The following is a 24,177-nucleotide window of genomic DNA, read 5'->3' as shown; positions in this document are numbered from 1 at the left end:
TGCAGGTAGTGAATGTAAGAAATGGAATATGCACTGGTCGGAGCCTTGATGCAGATGGTCCCGTAATTTAAGCAGAATGCGGCGCAAAATAAAGCCTTACACTGAGAAGCGACCCGACAACCGGCGCCCAAAGGTCAGACGACGAGAAAGCGGATTTTCTTTATGAGAAATGAAGCGCGAGAACCGAGTTCCCCCCACCTCGATTGCGACGTAATCAAGCAGGACAACTTCAAGGAAACAGGAAGCGCTGGCAGCAGCATTTCATTAAAGGCTAAACGGACTTATTGATTATAACGCGGCGTGTTTGTGTGAAATTCAAACGAACTACCTTCGCGTAATACGAAAAGCCATCGTGCTACGATTTGTCCCCTGTATAACATGAGACGCCGGCGCTGCACCCTCTTCACAGGGCAATGACCCTTGTAAGCGTAAGAAGAGGGTGAAGCATCGTGCTCGATAAAGATAACTGCGATGGCGCCATGTGAATAGGCGAGGGCGACATAAATATAATTGGAAGCCCAGATTTAGCCACTACCGCGATAATCAACGTGAGGTATATGCGACTGTCGCATTCTTTACAACGCTTCCCTCTGCCTCGTCTGATAGATTGCAAGGGAGTGGAACGCTTTGCCACCCGCTTATTTCTAATCAAATTTTTTCCCAACTGTTTCCCTGGGACGCTACTGCCGTTATTGTTTCGCAAACCTAATGATAAACTTGTGCTTCAAATCTTAAAAATTCAGTGAATAATTCGCAATACATTTTTGAAATTGTGCACGCGAAGAAAGCTGTTGGAAATACCACATCTTCTAATTACGCGGTCCATGGCTGTCCTCGCACACGCAATTTCCGATCGTGAGAATAATCCCACCTCTACGCAAACTAACTATTCCTACAAACGTCATGTAAAGCACATGCTAGATTTCGCTAATCTTATGGAGTGCATGCACACATTCGTCCAACAGTTGTATTAAATAAAAAGTAGTATATTTTAGCTATCGAAGAAGTGTCGCTTGAGCTGGCTAAGTGGCAGTAATGCTATCAGATGTTGAATGTGTACTTTAAAAATTTTCTGCATCATGTTTACATGCATCACAATAATTGGCACGTAGTGGCTATTCAGTAATGTTTTTTTTTTTTCAGATTTCACCCCATCATACCAGGAGTGAACCGAAAAATAAACCATGACGTCATACTATCAGGTTACTGCATACCGGCTAATGTAAGTATGAACAATGCCAGTTACATAACAATGTTGGCAGTCCTTATTTTAAATTGTACGCTTATTTGTTCACGTGGGCAAGGTCAAAGTACAAAGGGTAAGCTATGCGACATGTTGATGTTGCAACCTACCGTCACATTTCAGCCGGTCGAATTTGTTGCCACAATTGTGCGTGTGTATTGCACAAGCTCACAGCTTAGGCTAAGACGAAAGCTAGAGCGTCAGTGCTTTAGCGTTTCAAAAGAATAATCCGAAGACGTTCGCGAAAGGTCAAACAGGCCATCTAACTTTCTTAGAGGTATATTCAGAAAAGGGTCACGGCATTCTTTTACCTATCAGGAAGTTGTTCATCAGTGATGACTTCTACGCATAGGGCACGAACGAGATAGCACAACGGTACTTCGGTGTTTCATTGCTAAATATTAATAGTTATGCGCGCGTTTCAAATGCCTGGTAATATTTGTGTCAGTTGATCATGGTTTTGACAACTCTTGCTGGTTTCATTACACAATTATATGACAGTTATGTTGTGTGTTTCACTTTACGTCATTTTTTCTTCGAATGCAAATACTATCATCATAGAGCAACGGAAAGAGTCAATGTGTTTTTAGATATCTCCTATCGCGAATTCAGTGCTTATCGCTGGATAAATCACTGTAATGAAAACCAGCTTGGTGAAGATTCAAGGGTTGCTGTTGTAAGTTTAAACAAGTACTGTCTATCGTACAAAGAGAAGCAGCGGAGCACCAGCTGAGTGGGTTGTCGCTGCAGAACGTAGCCAAAACGTAAAAGCGCGACCATGCAACGCAACTGATGATCCAGGATCGGTGGTCGTGACACATCAGATTTCGTCATGGAGATCCGCGTTTTTTGCCACGGGAGAATACCCCGAACATTAATGTTCTAAACGTCCCCAAAATTATGAAGGTGGGCATTCACTATGGCATACAAAGAGCGCTTGCTGATCATTTAATCACGTGTGTCCATGACACATATTTCATGAAGGCCACACGGTGAAGGCGGGATATGGAATTTCAAGACGAGAGCAAAACGAGAACAAGGTGAAAGCGGGAGCCAACGTTAAACACGTGGATTTGTTTTTTTCAAGGCGGCTCGTTGAGGCTTCTCTTAGCTCGTAGGAAGCTACCGCAGCCAGTGGTTGCACCAAGAGACATGCAACTCGCAGTCATAAAGTAGTACCACCTCCTAAATACGCATAATAATGAGAAACAGAAACCACTAGCCTACACATACGCGATGCTGGCATCACAGTTCGTTGGGATACGTACGTGCTTTTAGAAAAAATACGCTCTTGGATCATATCATTACAAGACTCAACCAATTATGCAGAAACACCATACATTGCACGGTCGCATGGATGGCTCCCAGGTCAGCCGGATATATAGGCCAGTAAACGAGTTCATGACTGAGCTCAATGTCATAACGCCAAGCAACTCCAACACATGGCCTGATTCCATTTGCCCAAGAGGTCACAGCCAAAGATCGAAAAGAACGCCGTAAGGGGCTAAAGTTACAAAACAGACTCGATTCTTTTTACCTTTCCTATACTGAGCACTAGAGAGGGAAGTGTGCTTATCCGCCGGGCACAAACACTTACGCTACCCTCTGGTGATATTTAACACTGCATTCAGCAAAAACCTGGCAAGCCGCCATGTCAAGTACGGTGCATACACCCCAACGTACACTATAATTACTGTGCATGTTCCAGAACAGTCTCTTTTCCACACCTTCAACTGAGTCAAATATCCCAACCTACTTTCCGGACCTCAGGGAGAGCAAGACGGCTCCGCCGCAGGGGCCACGCCCGACAATGCTGGTGGCCCACATAACATACCTCGACGTGTACAGACAACTGAACTCAGAAGTAATAACGGGAATCCATGTGGATTCCTACAGCGACTACAGGAAGAAAGTACCGGTAAAATAAAATTTATATAAGTAAATGCAGCACAGTAAGGGCTCTGTTCAAACCACGACGATTTGTGTGGACTTCTCCTTCGAAACAGAGTGGCGACAAATAATCGCCTCGCTTGCTGTAGTTAATCAGGTTTGACTAGGTCTGCCGATTAGACATGGAGGCTGTCATGTGTAACTGCATGAATTTTTATGATGTACAATGACGTCAACCCCCCCCCCCCCCCTTTTTTTTTGCGCCCTGCTCCAGTCTCCACGATTGTCAGGCTTCCTCGAACGAACGAATGAGGCTGTGTTTGAGCTCGACACTCCTCAAAGATGTGGTCGCAAACGTTCGACATAGAACGCCTCATTACTGAAAATTATGGATGTCGACGTTATTACGATTAGGTTTGAGGCAATGAAACGACACACTGTAGTACTTCCGCCAAAACCACCATGTCGAGGCGTGTATGCAATATGGCTACTCTTTAGCGCGTCTCTCTGACAAAGCGGCGTAATCTGGTGGCACCGCCACCAAGCCCTCGCATGGTACGTGTATTAGAGATGACGGTCTGAATACCAATGGCGCAGGTTTCGTTCCGTCCAACACCAGAATTGTGTTAAAGTGTTTTTTAATGCGTGAGCATTCTTATTGTACTTCGCGCACCATCCAGGCGCTGGATGTCTATGTCTACTTGGGTCACTGGCTAGTCCATGGTCGAACATGTGTCACGCATTGGGTTGCTGCGCTGATGGAACAGCATTTGAAACCAACAGTCGGAATAACTTGGGTGAATGAGTATGTGGCAATGTGCACATATGTCACACTCTTCAATGAACATCTTGCGCGCCGACATGGGGCACTGTAGATGCGCGACCGGTTGTGTACCGCTCTGCAATGAAACTGTTTGACGCCCGCTTGGGCCAGTGAGCATATGCCACTCGGTCTGCACAGTTCTTTGATGATCCCCTCATGCCAACCTTGGTCAAATCATATGTACCAGTAGGTGTTTCGCGCTCTTCAATGAAACAACATTATGGGGTTTTACGTGCCAATACCACGATCTGATTATGAGGCACGCCTTACCGGGGGACTCTGGTGATTTTGACCAGCTGGGGTTCTTGAACGTTCACCTAAATCTAAGCACACGGGTATTTTCGCATTTCACCCCCTTCGTAATGCGGTCGCCGTGGCCGGGATTCGATCTCGCTACCTCGTGCTCAGCAGCCAAACAGCATAGCCACTAAGCAACACCCGGCGGACTGTACGCTTCCAAAGCTGGGAGTCTAACCTGGCCCTCGTGGGTGAAGGCCAAGTATCGCAGCCACTAGACCACGCCGGTCTTCAATGAAGGTCTATGGTGTCAACTTGGGTAAATAAATATGTGCCACTGGCAACGTGCCCCTCTACAAAGACATAACATATCCTTTAAATTTCGTCATTGCGGGGCGCGATCAAACCCACGTGACATGGCTCCTCAGTGTAGCCAACCCACGGTTTGCAGGATACGCGATAAATGCACTGGGTATGTGTCGCTTTTCAATGAATAGCATTCACGCCAACGCTTCAGCTTGGTGGTTTATGAATGCACTTGGTATGTGACGCTGTTTAATGAACATCCCGGAAACTTAGGTCAGTGAGTATTTCACGCTAGGTGTGCGGCAAGGGAGGGAATAATTCTCTGCGTTCGCGCGCACCGTTGCGTAATGCTTTTTGTCTCGGAGGTCACTCGCGGACTTCTCGGAAGTGGTACTAGGTAGCGCAGCGTGCATGAGAAGAAGCGTGAGTGGAGCCTGGCTGCCGGATTTCGCGTTTCTGATCGTTCGCACGCACCGACGTGCCATGCATTTGGGACGCCACGCGCAGACTTCGTGGCACCTCCGCTAGGTGGTACCGAGTGCTCTTACGGGAGCCAGAAATAGGAGTCTCGCTGCCGTACACCCCTCCTACATAACTTCTTTTGATAATGCCAGTGTGTTGTGTCGCTATTATTCAATGCTGAACGCATTATCGTCGACAGGCTTCATGCGATGGTTTATGCCGAATTTGTTTGTCATTGAAGAATAGCAGATGCCCAGTGACATGCCTTGGCGTCGAAGTAGGTAAGTGCAGTGGGCATATACCCTGTTGCACATATCCAGTGACCCAAGTTGACGTCAATGAGGTTCATTCACAGGGCAAATGAGTTTTACGTGATGCAAGAAGATGGAAGAAGTGTCATGAAAGGGATAGATAATTTGATCCACCAGAGTGTAGCACGAAGCTACAAACAAAAACCTTATGGGTTTCCCAGAAAGAAAGCTTCGCAGATGAGGAAAAAGTCATCGTAGTCCGGAATTGTAGCCCGGGCCCAACGCCTTTCCGTGGCGGTCCCTGTACCATGGGATCTGGCCGGGAGGCCAGCACATTGCAGCGTAAGGGCAAACTAATCAACAACTCGAAGCGCCGGGACAGTGAATATGGCAGAGCAGTTTTGCAGAATCCCGCAAAATCAAAGAAGTGTCATGAAAGTGAAAATTGTCATTCTCTCCACGGTAGCAGGAAGATAGACAAGAAATCCACAAGGGTTCCTCAGAAAGGAAGCTTCGCAATTGAGAAAAAAGTAGTCCTGGTTAACGACTGAAGACCTAGCCTAACGCTTTGCCGGGCGGTCAATCTACCATCTGAGCTAACCTACTGGTTAGCAGATCGCAGTGCGAAGGCACATTAATCAACAGCTCGAAGCGCCGGGATACTGAATAAGGCGACTCATTTCTGCAGAATCCCGCAAAATCGAGGTGGTCTTTAAAGGCGGTCTTTAAGGGAAAATTTTCATACACTCAACTGCAGCACGAAGCTGCAAAAGAAACCCATAAGGGTTTTTTAGAAATAAATCTTCGCAGCTGAGGAAAAAATAGTCCTGCTTCGCGATTGGAGACGCAGCACAACGCCTTTCCGAGCGGTCGCTCTACCATCTGAGCTAATTCTCAGGTTAACAGACCAAAGCGAAGGCAAATTAATGAACAGCTCGAAGCGCCGGGATACTAATAAGGCAAATCAGTTTTGCGGAATACAGCAAGATCGAGGAAGCGTCATAAGAGGGAAAATTCTCATCCTCTCGACTGTAGCACGAAGCTAGAAGAGAAACGAACACGCCTTCTCGGAAAGAAAGCTTCGCAGCTGAAAAAAAGTCGCAATTTCACCCGTAATCCGAAGCATTGATTGCTATAGCAAAGTAGTACAAAGCTATACGAAGTAAGCATACCATTTTTATCAACCGTATAAACATGGATACATTCGCTCGCTAACTGAATTAACAAGCATATGGTGTCAGCGCGCAGAAGCAAACATCAGCACATCCCAATCGATGAGCGCGGACACAAAACACTGGTGTGAGCAACAAGGCAACGACAGCGAGCGAAGTGATCCCTCCGTGCGGTATACCGCTTCAACGCAAGAGCGGCGGACACACAGCGCACCCAATGGCATAAGTCGTCTGCAGATCATTTTCACAATACGGCGCGCGCTACCACACGCGGCCCTACGAAGTGCAACACGCTTGTTGGCGGAGTCGAAACCGCACTCCCTCCTTAGCGCTGCCTCCTCGCTTGCCTCCATATACGGTGTGAGAGACTGAGCCGCGGGCATCAGTTCCCTTTGCGCTCGGTCGCGAAATTCGCAGTTGCTGCGGGATCATAACGCCGCCTCCCATCCCCCCGCCCCCCGGCATTTCGCGCGACGGAAAACAGCGCGTTTGCTCTCCGCTTTCTTCATTCACGCATGCCAGATGGAGCCGTTATCGTCGGCTTCGCTCGCGTCATTTCATTCGCACATACAGCATACGACGCGCGGCGACGCTCTTATCGCCCTAGGACTTCATGCGGGACATCAGAGCGACGGCGAAGGCAAGAATGCGCTCGCAGTGTCCATAAAGTGTTATCGCAATAAAAGTTGTCCAAATCCGGGATTGAAGACCTAGCCCAACGCCTATCCTGGTCGTCGCTCTACTATGTCAGCTAACGCGGATGTTAGCAGATCGCAGTGCGAGGGCAAATTAATCAACAGCTCTAAACGCAGGAATTCTCATAAAGGCGAATCAGTTTTGCGGAATCCCGCAAGATGGAGGAAGTAGTATGAAAGGGAAAATTCTCATCCGCCAAATGTTGCACGAAGCCACAAATGAAGCCCCCCCCCCCCCCCCCCCCCAGACGGGTTTATCAGAAAGAGCGTTCCATTGTTGAGGAAAAATTCCTCGTTGTCTAGGTTTCGAACTCGGTACCAATGCCTTTCCTGGCTGTCCCTCTACCGGCCGATCTAACCAGGAGGACATTAGATCGCAGTGAGAAGGGTTCGCTTTGTACCTTCGTGCTACATTCGGGTGGATGACAAGCTTGCCTTTCAAGTTCAGTCATGTTCCAGTCATGTTCCATATCCAGTTTATCAGTTTTGGCGGTTGTGAAGTAGGCATCAAAGAGCTTCTATGAACAGTGGCACATAGCAAGTAGTCCATAGCCAGTGACGCAAGTTGTTCCGCTGATTGGTTTCGAGACTTGTTCCCTCAACATCAACAGCCCGATGCGTTACTCGTTAGACCATGCACTGCCCAGCGACCTCAGTTCGCGGGAAACGGTTAGGTGCATAAAAAGATGGACAGACTGAGAGAAAGCCTCTGGAAAGTACGTCTGGTACCCTAAAAATTCTATTCGCATTGGTAACAGAATATTGTAGCATAACTTCACGAGACGACCATTGTTTAAAGAATTTCGGCTCGTGGCAGGTGAGTCTGCTGCATGCGCTACTATTGTTGATCCCTGAATACGCTGCTGACTGATGGTTCATGTTGAGCCGACATGATAGACACATTGGCGAAGACAATAACATATTTAGAACTGAGGTTAAACAGCGCGAATAAAACAAGGACACGAGAAAAGAAATACCACAGACAAGCTTGTCTCTGGTATTTGTTTCCTCATGTGCTTGTTTTATTCGCGCTGTTTAAACTCCGTTCTATATATGAACCACTAGCCCTCATCAAGATCTTACAATAACATAGTAAAGCGCAGGGGATTTCCATGTACACAAAGACGCGTACCAGATATGCTTACGCATTCTTCTCCCTCAAGTGTTAATATGCTGATGCAGCGAATTTCTTTCTCCGCTACTATTCCGTACTTGTGTCATTCTTTTCGAGCAACGTTTTCTTGTCGCTGTTGCTACTGCTCCAAACGGGTATTTAAACGATGTTGGCTGCAATATTGTACACAAAACCTTTTCAGACTGTGTTACGAACGGAGCCTTTCGTAGCTGGAAGGCTGGAGGAGAACTTCACTCGGGCTTCGGAGTTTCTACCTGAAAGGTGGCTGCGATCGAGCGATGATCATTCGTCCAAGACGAATGACGATACTTGGAATCTGCATCCATTCGCCTCTCTCCCATTCAGCATTGGACCAAGAATGTGCATTGGCAGAAGGATCGCTGAGATGGAGTTGTGCATTCTTGTGGCCAAGGTACGTTCGACAGCGCAAAGAAATTACGAAAGATCCATGAGATCCAGCGCACATGTGCAGCGATACGTTGGTGAAGCGGTTAATTAAGTTCAATCAAATACGGTGCTTAGAATCGTTTAAACAAGGAAAAAAATTGTTTTAATGCGCAGAAGTAAGAAGGCGACAGCGCAGAATGCACACCAACACCGAAGTTATTGCTGAGATGTCTGCAATATAAATACAATCGGGCTTGTTGGAAGGAGGAAAAATAAGGAGTGAATTGGCTGCGTAGCCACAAGTGCAAGAAAAGGCATCGTCTCAAGAGATGCTGATACTCATTATCTAATAGGTTAATTGAAGGCTCACTCACGTATTTATTTTCACCTGCATCGCGAATAACAAAGTTGTCAAGGATTTCGCATGCTCTTTTGTCACTGTATTTAGCCACAACTTGGCAGTCGTCTAAACTAGTGGTTCACTTGTACTTAGAACAACCACTTGCCATGTGGCAGCCTGCAGACTTGCGCATCAGATTGGCGTGCTCTCTTAGGCGGTGGTTAATACATCACCTTGTCGGGCCGATGTAGCAGTGGCCAAACGACAGTGAAATGCGGTAGACAACACCTATGCTGCCGTCTAGCATACTTTCTTTAATGTTTATTCTTACAGCCCTGCCTGAAAGTGCAATCTTAGTTGACCCGCTCACAAATGGACCCTAGCTTATGCCGTGCTTTAAATACAAGCGTGACACCTGCTTTCTCAACAATTCTTTTCAGGCGATTCGGCAGCTTGTAAACGTAAGGCTTGGCATAAATATTTGCCTTGGGTTCCTCTTCTAAGGTGGCATGTATTGCACTTCTTTCTTCACTCTTATAATTCGCAACAAACGATTCCGCTATGCCTGAGAGCAGGGTGCCAAGGAAGCCTGCAGCATTTAGCTTTAAACTTGGCATTGAAAGATGGTTTTACCCTGGCGGTGGCAACACCTTGACAACGATGCATGCATGCTTTTTCTGTCCCCGCTTAACAAGCTTCGAATGTGAGGAACTAAACGGGAGCAGGCTTTCTCTAAAGCTAGTTGCATATTTCTGGCAGAAATGTTTCTGCCTGAAAAAAAATTTCTACTCTAACAACCTCAGCTCGTTATTCGCTGGAAACTCAGCTGTCGATTGCATGTTAGGAAAAAAATGGTAAAAGCCTTTTCGACGTTTTGCCGAGCGTCACACTGCTATGCAGGAAAGATTACAAAGAAGTTGTCAACATAGCGGAATACGACAACGGCCTTTGTTTCACCAAGTGCCTTCAGGCACCTGTCATACCGAGCAAATAAACTATCACTGAGGACTGGGGCCAAACGCGACCGAATGCACACACCCTGATTTTCAATAAACCAGCTGTTGTCCTACCTGGTGATGACTGTCGACTGAAAGTAAAAGTTGAAGAGTCAGCATAGCTTTCTATGTCTGTACCGCAAAGTTTAAAAAACCCTCAGATTCTGTCTAATGTTGAACGCATTCTTTAACTTCCTCACACAAGACGGCTTGAGACAGAGAATAAAAGAGGTCTTTCACGTCAATGGAGGAGGCACTTACACAGTGTGGGTAACCATCCATGAGGAAGTCGGCTACATCTTGTGCTTTCCTAATGAGAAATAGATCTTCATTGAGAGCTGAGATTTCTACCTGCGAATACTTGCCCACAAGTCACTACCTGGAATTGCTCTCGGAAACGATGACCCTAAACCGGCACAGGTATTTCTGTGCCTTGGCGCTTAAAAAAACTGAGAGGCTTGTGCCCTTACACTTTCTCACTGACAAGACTATTCTTCCGAGTCCAGTCACCTCGTACAATGTTTCCACTTCTTCCTTCGCTCTCGTGGGTTTAGCCTTCATAAGGAGTCTGAAGGAATCTGTGGACGGTAATGCGAATAGAAATGGAGCAATGTAGCGATAGACAATATTTTTGAAGTGCCGTTTATTTACCACATGTAGCGGTAATTGTAGACTTTTATGGATTCGGCTATATGCCACATACTCCGATATCTCGTTACTTTACTGTGACACTCGCTTGCCAAGATTGCCCACGACATAGTGGGATGACGACGACTGTATGACGCTGACGCATTCGCGATGGAATGAGAAAGTCATGGTATTCATGAAACGACAAAAGGGCTTATAACAACAACGGCACGATGACAATGATTGTGTAAAGCGGTGTATCTAATAATTCAACTGGTAGCTTGAAGGCGTAACCGAGAAGTCAGACGACTCAGAGTAGGAACCACTACATGGCCGCGTGGCTCTCCATCATGCCAAGCACTCTCATGCTCTCCATCATGCCAAGCTGGCTCAGTGTTTGCATTGCAGGCACCGAATAGACGATTTGGCTGGCCTTTTCCGTGTGCTTTCCTTCTTCCTTACAATTACCCCCGCTGATAAAGCGGCGACATCCTGGCCGCTTGCGACGTGGAGACGAGTGGGTCATAGTATTGATTCAGGCCGTGAACGTGAACATGCACACCGCGGCAGCTCCTGTCGGATATCGGCGTAAGCGGCTCTAATATATAGTTTACCGGATAGGTGCGTTTCACGATGCGGTATGGTATGGTAGATAGATAGATATATAGATAGATAGATAGATAGATAGATAGATAGATAGATAGATAGATAGATAGATAGATAGATAGATAGATAGATAGATAGATAGATAGATAGATAGATAGATAGATAGATAGGCCCAACATGGCGGAAGTAAGCAAAGAATTCTATTCGCATTAAAGAAGTTGTACGTAACATAAAAAACAGATACAGACAACTTGTTGAATGTAGTAGAGCAGGAGACGCACAAACGAATGTAAATAATGGTAAATGAATAATGTGCTATGAGAGTAACTTGTAAAGTGCATAAAAATCTGTCATCTGTAGTTTCTACTACATTGATGGGACATTCGTTCCAGTAATTTATCTCGTGAGGAATAAATGAACATTGGTAAAGTCACATTCATGCAGCTGTTGCCTTTATCTTTAGTAGGTGAATACGGTGTAGTGAAACGTAAGTCTTCATCACGGTGTAGTGAAACGTATGTCGTATGGTAAATATAACCATCTTTGTGATCCGCACAGTGGTTTAAAAGTATGTCTCACGAAGAAAGTAATTTGAAGCAGAGCACGTCGTCTAGACAGATCTTCATTAGGTGCTTCTTTATTTAGTTCACATTGTTTTGGTGTCGGTATTGCTTACTCGTAAATCGAGCTTCACGGTTCCACATGGCGTCAAATCTTTTTGCGAATGACTGAAGACGCAGATTCCAAACTATGCTGGTATATTCAAATATGGATTTAACGTTCATTTTGTACAATATCCTTTACTACTTGAGAAGCATGTTTCAAATTTGTTTTGGTGCAATTTTATGGCGCCACCGGCATTTAAAGTTACAGCGCCGATGAGAGCTAGAGAGAGAAATAAGTGAGGTGGGAAAGGCAGGGAGCTTAACCGGAGAAGATCGTGGCTTGCTACCCTGCACTGGGGGAAGGGTAAGGGGAAATGAAATACAGCAGTAAGAGCGTAGAAAAAGCAAAGCAAAGAAATCAAAGAGAGGAGGCTGGGAACGTCCGTGAGAAGCAGAGTCTCTCTAACAGGCCACTCGAACGCAGAAAGTTCAAGACGGCCTTGACTCTCTTGTGGTGCGGCGACTGCACCGTTAGGCAGTCCAGGACGGGCTGCTCCGAAAGTGGTCGGTCATCAAGACGCTCCAGCGCGGTCGCGAGTGACTGTGTGCGCTGTATCGGGGACAATGGCGAAAAACGTGTTAGATAGTTTCCTCGCTACCGCAGTGTTCACATGAATCACTATCTCTCGTTTTGATGTGGAAAGCAAATGATTTTGTAAATGTGAGCAAACTACAATCGGTAAAGAACAGTTGTCTTTGTTCGGAACAGTCCAGGTGGAGGACGAAGTTGAAGCAGGGGTCCAATCGATGAAGGCATGTGTGCTGGAAACTAGGTCTGTTCCATAGCAAGTGTATGACGTCGTTTGCGAGCACTCGAATTCTGTGATAAGTCAGATGGGAATGTTATCCCTAAATATTTCGCATGGTTTACTTCCTAAATAGTGTCATTCTTTAGATATGAGGTGAAGCTTATTGATTTCCCTTTTTACGTTCGCGTGAAGAATGAACATGTTTACATCTAGGCGTATTCAGCGTCGTTAGCCACTTTTGACGCCAGGAATGCATAAAACTTTGACATGTTTGTAGCGCTGCCCTGCCAGATTACTCCTTAATTTCAACGTATGCTTACGTAGGAAGATGCAGATGAAAAGCTATATACAAGTATGTTTACAAGGAAATACGCCGCACTTGGCCAAGAGGCAACAGCCCGCGCTAGCCTCTAACCGTCGCCGTCGTCTTCACACTGCTCGCCTCTTCGTCATCGCAAATACTGTTCCGTAGCACTACTCCCGGCAGCGAAAGCACCGTCCCGGAGCGTCTAAAGGCCGGGCTTGGAAGCAGTGTAGTAGGCCTTGAGCCTACTGACATGTACGACATCACTAGATGCCAGAGTAGAGGACGAGGTTGAACTCAAAGGAGCATTTCGTACGTCACAGGCGTCACCTGGCGCAGCACGCGGTAGGGCCCTGTGTATCGCGAAAGGAGCTTCTCCGAAAGTCCGATGTGACGAGAGGGCTACCACAGGAGCACGAGCGCACCAGGCAAAACTACGTCACGGTGGCGGGCGTTGTACTGACGCTGCTGAGTGGTTTGCGAGGCCGTCAGTCGAGTACGGGCAAGCTGGCGTGCATGGTCGGCGAGGGCGATGGCGTTGCGCCCATACTCGCTTGTTGAGATCGCAGCAGGAGGAAGTGCCGTGTCAAGGGGCAAGGTCGGTTCACGACCGTACAGTAGATAAAGTGGAGAAAATCCGGCGCTGTCGTGCCGGGAAGAATTATACGCAAATGTGACGTAAGGAAGGGCAATGTCCCAGTCGTGGTGGTCCTTGGAAACGTACTTGGACAGCATATCGGTAAGAACACGGTTTAACCGTTCTGTGAGGCCATCGGTTTGAGGATGGTATGAGGTAGTCAGCTTGTGTTGAACGGAGCAGGAGCGCACAATGTCGGCGATAACATTTGAGAGGAAGTTACGACCACGGTCAGTAAGCAGCTGTCGCGGTGCGCCATGAAGCCAGATAATGTCACGCAAGAGAAAGCCCGCGACGTCAGTGGCGCAACTGGTAGGAAGAACCCGGGTGATAGCGTATCAGGTGACGTAATCAGTTGCGACGGCAACCCACTGTTCCGTAGCAACATAATGGAAAATCGTCTACTTAAAGCGTAATTATTGAGGTCATGTTTTCACGAAGGTCATTGTTGTAATCTAAAAATAAAATTGGACTCGAGACCGACGACTCTGGCAGGCTTGAATATACTGGAATGGAGCAGATTCATTACCATTAGCGATTACTTCTTCAGAACGACCTGTGAAATCTTTATAGAGCTACGAAAGAATGTTAATGGGTAAACTATGGAAAGACAGCTTCTGTAAAAGAAGAGTATGAGAGACTTTGTCGAGCGCCTTCAAAGAATAAATAAAAACAAGGTTGTTCGTGTGAAAACCTTTATAGAATGAGCAAAATATATTGTCTGATAATCCCAAATGTTGCGTTGTCACGTCAATGTCCTGATCGAAATCCGCCTTGATATTGAACAGAAAAGCATAGTTTTCTATGCGTAAAAATATGCGTGTGGGAATTACGTATTCAAGTACTTTGCAAATGATACCACGTAAACATATGAGCCTGTAGTTATTCAGCCTATCCCGAGACCCATGTTTATGGACTTCAACTAGGTAGTAGTTTTCGAATTTCCGGAAATATGGTGAATAGTATGCGACCTAATATATTTTGTTGATAAGTAGTGAGAGATGACATCTGCGCCAGATATCAGAATGAAATTTAAGATGCCGTGAGGCACAGGTGCGCAGTTATGGTCTGCGATTTCAAGAAGCCTAAGTGCGCCGGTCCGGTCGACGAAGATGTCACACATGCAATTAACATTTAGTTTGGAGAGACGAGAGGCGCGTTAATTGGTTAAGAGAAGGCTGCTGATTAAAAGTATTCATTAAGACAATTAGCTTGGTCTGCACAATTGTTAGTGTGATTGTTGTACATCGGAGGCTGCATATCGAAGTTAACTTGATCATTTGATAGAACACTATTCCAGAATTTCCTGGGAACATTTTCAGCGTTGATTCCAAGGATTCGAATACGACGGCCATTGCTACTTCGATTTTAAGCTTCATTTTTCTTCCTAAATTCTCAAGAATCAAAAGGTGTTGCGGCTTCGGCATGTTATCGCAACGTTTAAAAACACGCGTTTCACATTTATTACACTATTTAATCCTTCTGTAAAGTGTGCATTGTTTTGTTTGGCCTTAAAAGAGAGCATTTCAAGCGGTATGTGCAAATCAGTAAGGAAAAAGAGTTTACTTCTAAATGGTAGTCACAGTTCAATCACGGAATGCGAAGTGCTTCAAGATAAAAAGGTTGAAAGTGTCCTCACAGTTGCCGTGTGATATTAGCAGGTTTACGCCTGTTAAAAAAATAAACATTTCTTATAATATTTGGATTATGGTGTGCATACGGACACGTAATGGAAGGCAATACATCATCGTGTTCGCTGATGCATGGCAGTGTACTCATTGACTGCTCTAATTGGAAGAATTAGAAAAAGAAAGGTCTAGAGCAGAATAAGCGGCACCGTGACATAGCGTAGGGACATCAACACACCGAAGGAAACCGTAAATGGTAATGAGATCATTAAAATCAGTGTCAAGAGAGAAGCTGCCAGAAAAGGTGGGCACCTTATCCACCCAGCGAACATCAAGCTTGTTAATATCACCGTCAATCAGAAAGTAGCTGGTGGATCTTATTTGGAATAAATTGGAAAGCAAATTAAAGAACTGACCGCTATTGTTACTTGGCGAAGTATAAAATACCGCAACACTGAGGTATTCGCCACGAAAAGTAGAATCCTACAGTAAACACTCTCATAAAGCATGTCATCCAAGTCAGTGCCGAAGCTAGGTATGCCTTCCCTCCTTTGAAGAGTACAAATACAACAACGCGAACTGCATTTCTGTCGTGTTGATAGACAGGTATTCGGCAGCAAAGACATCCGTTATTACGACCGACTCGTCAAGGCATAATTCACAGCCAGTCACAAACATCACAGCGCAAAGATGATAACAGAGCTTCAAGTTCGTCTCTTTTATCTTGTACAATCTTGCCGTAAAGCGGGAGCCGTATGACGCAAAACTATTCCATGCTGATTTTACTCTAATCTGTTTACGTAAAACCTACGTAATCACCGTTGGAATCATAAGGCGCTGACCCGCAGCCTTGTCTGAGCAGCCGAATGAACTATTTCCTTGTTCGCAGGAAGTCCCTTCTTCAAGCGAAACTTGTATTGCCGAACGTGCACCGTCGGTGTGGCTGTGGTTGTAGCGAAAAACGTAAGCCGCGCAAAAATAAATATTGCTTGTCGGGCTGCGGTAGCGAGACCGCCAGGCTAACCGATTCAGCCACTATGGGTTCATCATACGCGCCCTTTAAAGCGGGCTTTAATATGCATGAACACGTAGACGCAGCGCAAGGCGCGAGCCAATCATAGGACGTCCCCTCCCTCCGCAGGAGGGAAATTGTGCGAGCGCGTGTTCGCTCGCCTCGCGCCCGCCGTTTCCCGCCATTTCAGGCCCGGCAGTCAGAAGGAGAGGCCGCGTTTAGTTGTTTCTGCCGAGGAGCAGGCTGCGTTCCATGAATGCCACCGGGAACTCGCTCGAGAACGGGCTGGTCGCCGACGTGCCAACCTCGCCCAGAGTGATCGCGAAGCCGAGGCGTTACGACAACGAAGAGCCGCGGATCCTAATCTTCGCTTGCACCCTTCGTCAGAGTAGTGCAAGGGTGGTCAATTTTTGTTTGCGTTGATAGCAAATGACATTGCATACCTACACATGTGTTGTTCTTATCTAATGGGCTGACGAGAGGCGAAGAGCACGCAGAAGTGGAGGGTGTTTCGGTTGGGCGAAGTTAGCACAGGGAAACATAGTTAACGGGTTAGGGAGGGCGGTGCCGGCCTCGGCCATTGGCGCGATTCCCCTTGCATAGCTCGCGGTGACTGGTTCAAATCGCACAGGCGGGCAACAGAAGCTTACAAATGCCTCCTAAACGGGTCCTTGGTGAAGAAGAGTGGGAAAAACAATGCCGTGCACCTGCTGAAAAGGCTGCACAAGGTTACACTGCCACAATGTTTTTAATTTGCGCAGACTGGTCCATTCTCCCTGACAGCTCCGAACGGGCAGAGCCACAGCCACCTGCGAGCAAGCGATTTGCTATTGCTATCGTAACGTAACAAATAGCAAAGGGCTAACGTCCAAGAAGGCGTAGAATCCGAAAATAATTTATTCCTGCAGGATTCCTATGTACACATCATGTCAGATGGCGAGTTATAACTGTTTTCGCCACGTTGCATAACGGACAGCCCAGGTGGAGGTGATCTGGAAAATGTTTCACCAATCGTTCAGGACTAGTGGCTGTAATGGAATAGAAACAGTCTGGAATAGCTTTATATTACAGCACGAATGAGGTGCACTGACAGTCGCATTGAAGGTAAACTTACGAGATGAAACACGAGAATGACATTCTAGACGAGGCGTGAAAATTGCTGTTTCAAAGAAGCAACAGAATTCATGAAGGCTTGTATGTATGATACATGCCATCAATAATTATCTTATGAAGAAGTGTAAATTGCGATGATTTTCCCTTATCCAAGTCAAGCTGCTTCCTTCATGCAAATCGGATTCACCGAGAAAAATCTTCACGACTAAAAACTTTTCTCCTTTTCGCTTGTATCATTCCTCCAAAAACCTCTTCTTGATCCTTAAAACGACAAACCGGACTATAACTGGGCGGTTTTATTGTGATATAAATTATATGGGCATGACACTCCAAGCGAATTATCGTCGTCCACGTCTCCATTCGGATTGCCCTGCGGTGCCGTTTATATTATTGCGATAGGAATTACATGCACATTCCGGGCAAATTATCGCCGTTTTTTTGCCGTCGTCGTCGCCGTCGCGCTATTCAGTTTGCCTATGGGGTTGGAGACGTCCATTTCTCTGATGCGCAAACTAGAAATTTTCTCGTCGTGATGGATAATGCGGTGGGGTCCGGTTTTCGCTGGCAGGAAAGACGCGACGATACTGTCACAGCGGAGGAAGGCATCTTAACGTTTCGCCAGCTCTTTGAAAACAAAGGGCGTCTGCTTGCAATGATGCAGCGCTGGCAACGGACGGAGGGCAGTCATGGTCCGTCGGAGCGGGGCCATAAAATGGGAGGGACCTGAAGTGGCCGCGACATGCCCTGCAGAAATCAATTTACTGGGAAGGCGTTGTAGCTCCCCGTAGACTAGTTCCGCACTAGTCGCTTAAATGTCGGGCATGAAGGTGGCGCGAAGACGCAGTGCAATAGCTGGGAAAGCCTCACGATGGCACATGATGGCTGCTTTGAGCTGCCGGTTAAAGTGTTCGATCCTTCCGTTCCCAGAGTGGTCGTAACTTGCGGTCCTTTATCACTCAAAACCCGTCGCGAACCCGAGGGCTCTGAAGATTTGAACTTGGTACTGCCATCCTTGATCGGTTATGACATGACGAGTGGTGTCGAAATGGGACATCCAACCAGCAAAGACAGTTGTTGCGACCTATGTTGCGGTCGTCCTTACGAGAGGTTGTACTTCAGGACATCGTGTCAAACGTTCAATGGCAGGGAAGAAAGGGATGAATGATGCCTAGGTTAACGTGTTGTCAGTGTTCTTAAGGCTGGCGAAGTACTAGGAGTGGCAAAATGAGGTTCCAGGTATTTTTGGCTCATTGGCAATGAATGAAGGTGCGCGACCAGGTACGACAGTAACGCTGCATAAAGGGTCAATCGTATCTCCCTGTCTGACGCCTTTCTTTATCGTGATTTTGTTGCTTTCTTTGTGGAGGACTACGGTGGCTGTGGAGCCGCTATAGATATCTCCCAGTATCTTTACATATGGCTCATCTACACACTGATTCCGTAGTGCCTTCATGACTGCTGAGGTTTCGACTGAATCAAACGCTTTTTCGTAATCAATGAAGGCTATATATAAGGGTTGCTTATATTCCGCACATTTCTGTATCTCCTGATTGATAGAGTGTGTGATGTTATTGGGGCCAGATCACTCCAGTAAGAGGCAGACGCAGCGCGCAGAAGCACAGACACACATCAGACTTGTATTGACGTACATAACACAGATAACGGCACACACACGTGACAGTTCCCCAAATACCCTATAGATGACATGCGGCTATAGCTATGTATCGGCGACTTATAATTGGCCTACAGTTCAGGCGGAAGCGCGTGTCGCCGTGTCGGAGACCTCGTGGAACAGATGTCGGCCAGCGGGGTCGGATAGCAGTGTCTGCCGATCAGAAGATTCCAGGATTCACTCGTCAATACAGTGAAAGGGGGCAGTTTCGCTTTGGCGCAGACGCACATTAGTAGACGGCACCATGGATTTAGAGAAAATCACGGCGATAGGACTCCAAATAGGATTGTCAGGCGCAGAACTTCGCAGATGGATTGAGGCCGAACAGGCAAAACAAAGGGACGAGAGAGCTGCAGGGCGAGAGGCAACCAAGGAAGCTGCTGAATTAGCGCGCTTAGCTGACGAGAGGCAGCGTGAGATCCTCCAGCTAAAGCTGCAGCTTCAGGAAGGAGCTCGCAATGTGCCAGCAGCGGCTTCTGAAATTTTGACTGCGCCCAGCACCTCCTCGTCATCCCTGAATCCGCAGAAGTTACTTCCTTTGTTCGACGAGAAACGCGATGACTTACACGCGTATTTACAGCGATTTGAGCGCGTAGCACCAGGGCAGGACTGGCCACAAGAAAAATGGACTCTTGCTGTGAGCATGTGTCTAAGTGGTGAAGCGTTAACTGTAATCGGTCGGATGACTGCCGCCGATTCATTAGATTACCCGAAGGTAAAGAAAGCTTTACTACAGAGGTTCCAATTCACGGCTCAAGGCTACCAAGAGAAGTTTCGGAAAGCACGAGCAGTGGAGGGCGAAACTGGAAGACAGTTAACAGCAAGAATTTCAGCCTATTTTGATCATTGGATTGAGATGGCTAACGTGCCTAAAACATATGAAGGTCTACGAGATCACATGATCTCTGAACAGTTTCTGCATTGTTGTGAGCCAAAGCTAGTCATTTTCTTGAAGGAGCGAGAGTGCAAATCCCTTGACGAACTGGCTAGCTTGACGGATCGCTTTCTTGAAGCGCAGAACTGGACAAACCTAGGAAAGGGTCCCGATAACATAAAGGATTCTGGTGGGAAAAACATTGAAGCTCCCTGGAAACCGCAACTTATGTGCACCCTCTGTCACCGGTTTGGACATTTGGCTCCTGGCTGCCGTACCCCGCCTGAGCGTATGCTGAAGTGTGAGTTGTGCGACAGAACGGGACATACTGCTGAAAATTGCCGAGTCGCAGCTTTTCGCAATGTCGCAGCTTTTCGCCTGGAGGACCCCCATCAAGTTTGTTGGAAATAAAACATTTTTGATTTTTGATTGATTGAACTCGGTACGGGGACAACAAACCAAGTTCTGCGTATGCACTCACCGAATCTCAACCAGTCCCGACTCGTCCAGTGAAAGAATCAAAGCGTCCAGGAAAGAACACTCGGCGATCAAGTGACAGCGACGAGAAGAACCCTGGGACTGCTGTAACGTTCCTCGTCGACGGGATGCCAGTGGTTGAAGGCCGGCTGCTAGGAAGAAGTGTTCGTGTATTACGAGACACCGGTTGTAATACCGCAATTGTCAGACGAGAACTCGTTCCAAAGGTGTATATGACGGGAAGAACGAGCAATGTTGTTCTTCTGGACGGCTCAACAAGCTACTTGCCTGAAGCTGTCGTGCAAGTGAACACGCCGTATTTTACAGGCAAGTTAACAGTGGCATGTATGGACGAGCCCCTCTACGACCTTGTTCTGGGAAAACTTCCAGGCGTCAGAGGACCATACGATCCGGACTCTGACTGGGAGCACCCCGCTGCTCCCAACGCGGAGTCGTCGTCGATAGAAAGGAAGCTGACTAAGGCGCCTAGGAAGCCTCAGCATGTATCGAGCGTGGCTGAAGCCAAAACTGAAGAACTGGGCAAGATTCGTCACTTGTGCGTTCCGACAATCGTCTTACGTGACGTCACAAAAGGACGACTCATTGAAGAACAGCGGAAAGACCCCACGCTGAAACATAGTTTTGCCAAAGTGAGCAAGTCGTTTAACTCGGGAAAGGGTCACAGCTACGAATTCGTCGAAGAAAAAGGATTGTTGTATCGCCTTTGCCACCGGGCCACTGGCAGAACCTTTAAGCAGGTGGTCATACCAAAAATATTTAGACATGACATATTAGAAGTCGCGCATGAAAACATCATGGCAGGACATAAAGGTATCAGGAGAACAACCGATCGTGTCCTACAAGAATTTTATTGGTCAAATGTACACAGAGACGTAAAACGCTTCGTGAAGTCGTGCGACAAGTGCCAAAAGACAACCGCCAAAGGGAAAGTACAGGCCGCTCCAGTTCCTCGTCAGTGTGTGCTTGTGTGTGCGTGCAAGAATACAAGTTCGTTCGGTCCTGAAGTCTTAGAAGTGCCGACATAAGGCCCTCTGAAGTCGAGAAAGCGCCGGGGATCAGGCCAGCGGAAACAAGCCCACAGAGGAGCACCCCAAGCACGTGAGCAACAGAGTGTTGCGTTGGAGTCTCCTTTTGGCAGCAGTATTATTGTACTGCTAACTACACAAATGGTTGTGACAATGTCGGAGCTGACTACTTGAGTCGAGTCGCACGTAATCACCTGTTAATACATCAAAATGCGATTAGACAATGCGACCACTCAAGCGCTTAGTGCTTATTTGAAACCGTACAGACCTTTGCATTAGTACTTTAACTGGGCGCAGTGCCCTGTGAACAATGTGTGTCGTGTGCTTATATGAACAATCGGACTAACGTACACGACAATTTTCCTTTTCCCTTTCTTTTCATTCCGCGTCCGTGTGTTAGAATAGTTGTGAACGACTTTCTCGAAAAGGGGGGTATTGTCATAATATATGGTACGCGGGAGTGGAAGCATAAAGAAATGAAGACAGTGTGCCGTGTGGTGGCGAAGAGGACCATCATCATCATCCACACCAATTTGGGAGCGTCGGCATAGGCGCCTCAAAAAGCGTGGCGCGAGGGGGTGTGGCCCGTGGCCCGTGGCCCGTGGCGTGAGCAGTGCGCGAGGTTCGGCGGTCGACGGAAAAGAGCTTCCTCGCTGGGGTCTGGCCCATAGGAGCTATCGCCACCCGCGCCCATACGCCACAACAACGCTGTCGCCCGCTGGGAGGTGACCTCGCCCCGCTCTTCCGCTGGGCACTGGTCCAGGAGGGCTGGCGGTCCTGAACCGGGGCGGTCGAGCGTTCGTGTGAGCGACCACAGGGCTACCCAGCCAGCTGTGGACGCGACCAGGTGACTGCGGCCGGCCACCTGAGCCCCGCGAGGCGGTCCGACCCGGCCGTCCGACCCGGCCGTCCGACCCGGCGGTCCGACCCGGCCGTCCAACCCGGCGGTCCGACCCGCCGGCCGACACTGCTATCCGACCCCGCTGGCCGACATCTGTTCCACGAGGTCTCCGACACGGCGACACGCGCTTCCGCCTGAACTGTAGGCCAATTATAAGTCACCGATACATAGCTATAGCCGCATGTCATCTATGGGGTATTTGGGGAACTGTCACGTGTGTGTGCCGTTATCTGTGTTATGTACGTCAATACAAGTCTGATGTGTGTTTGTGCTTCTGCGCGCTGCGTCTGCCTCTTACTGGAGTGATCCGGCCCCAATAGCATCACAGTGTGAATATGGTCTATTGTTGAGTAGCCTTTACGGAATCCTGCCTCGTCCTTTGGTTGACAGAAGTCTAAGGTATTCCGGATTCTATTTGCGATTACCTTAGTAAATAGTTTGCAGGAAACGGACAGTAAGCTGATCGGTCTATAATTTTTCAAGTATTTGGCGTCCCCTTTCTTATGGATTAGGATTATGTTAGCGTTCTTCCAAGATTCCGGTACGTTCGAGGTCATGAGGCATTGTGTATATGGGGCGGCCAATCTTTCTAGGACAGTGTTCCCACCATCCTTCAACAAATCTGCTGTTACCTGATCCTCCCCAGCTGCCTTCCCCCTTTGCATAGCTCCCAAGGCGTTCTTTACCTTTTCCGGCGTTACTTGTGGGATTTCAAGTTCCTCTAGACTATTCTCTCTCACCTTATCGTCGTGGGTGTTACTGGTACTGTATAAATCTCTATAGAACTCCTCAGCCACTTGAACTATCTCATCCATATTAGTAATGATATTACCGGCTTTGTCTCTTAACGCACACATCTGATTCTTGCCTATTCCTAGTTTCTTCTTCAGTGCTTTTAGGCTTCCTCCGTTCCTGAGAGCCTGTTCAATTCTATCCACATCATAGTTTCTTATGTCCGCTGTCTTACGCTTGTTGATTAACCTAGAAAGTCCTGCCAGTTCTATTCTAGCTGTAGGGTTAGAGGCTTCATGTATTGGCGTTTCTTGATTACATCTTTCGTCTCCTGCGAAAGCTTACTGGTTTCCTGTCTAACGGCGTTACCACCGACTTCCCTTGCACACTCCTTAATGATTCCCACAAGATTGTCGTTCATTGCTTCAACACTAAGGTCCTCTTCCTGAGTTAAAGCCGAATACCTGTTCTGTAGCTCGATCCGGAATTCCTCTAGTTTCCCTCTCACCGCTAACTCATTGATTGGCTTCTTATGTACCAGTTTCTTCCGTTCCTTCCTCAAGTCAAGGCTAATTCGAGTTCTTACCATCCTATGGTCACTGCAGCGCACCTTACCGAGCACGTCTACATCTTGTATGATGCGAGGGTTCGCGGAGAGTATGAAGCCGATTTCATTTCTGGTCTCACCATTCGGGCTCCTCCACGTCCACTTTCGGCTAACCCGCTTAAGGAAAAAGGGATTCATTATCCGCATATTATTCTGCTCTGCAAGCTCTACTAATAACTCTCCTCTGCTATTCCTAGAGCCTATTCCATATTCCCCCACTGACTTGTCTCCAGCCTGCTTCTTGCCTACCCTGGCATTGAAGTCGCCCATCAGTATAGTGTATTTTGTTTTGACTTTACCCATCGCTGATTCCACGTCTTCATAAAAGCTTTCGACTTCCTGGTTATCATAACTGGATTTAGGGGCGTAGACTTGTACTACCTTCAATTTGTACCTCTTATTAAATTTCACAACAAGACCTCCCACCCGCTCGTTAATGCTATAGAATTCCTGTATGTTACCAGCTATTTCCTTATTAATCAGGAATCCGACACCTAGTTCTCGTCTCTCCGCTAAGCCCCGGTAGCACAGTACGTGGCCGCTTTTTAGCACTGTATATGCTTCTTTTGTCCTCCTAACCTCACTGAGCCC

At 47.2% G+C, this 24,177-nt stretch overlaps 1 protein-coding gene across 1 annotated transcript in view; it reads left to right on the top strand.

The window, feature by feature from the left end:
• Positions 1-24,177, top strand: part of LOC126519115 (probable cytochrome P450 12a4, mitochondrial) — a 97,964-nt gene that overhangs the window by 63,180 nt on the left and 10,607 nt on the right. Inside the window, exons 5-6 of the mRNA XM_055065080.2 lie at positions 1,144-1,222; positions 8,396-8,626. Of these exons, the coding sequence (XP_054921055.2) occupies positions 1,144-1,222; positions 8,396-8,626 (310 nt within the window). The remainder of the gene's footprint in view (positions 1-1,143; positions 1,223-8,395; positions 8,627-24,177) is intronic.

Source organism: Dermacentor andersoni, chromosome 10, assembly GCF_023375885.2.
Source record: "Dermacentor andersoni chromosome 10, qqDerAnde1_hic_scaffold, whole genome shotgun sequence".
NCBI classification, from domain to species: domain Eukaryota; kingdom Metazoa; phylum Arthropoda; class Arachnida; order Ixodida; family Ixodidae; genus Dermacentor; species Dermacentor andersoni.
The sequence above is the reverse complement of the archived record's forward strand: the minus strand, read 5'-3'. Positions and strand labels throughout refer to the sequence as shown.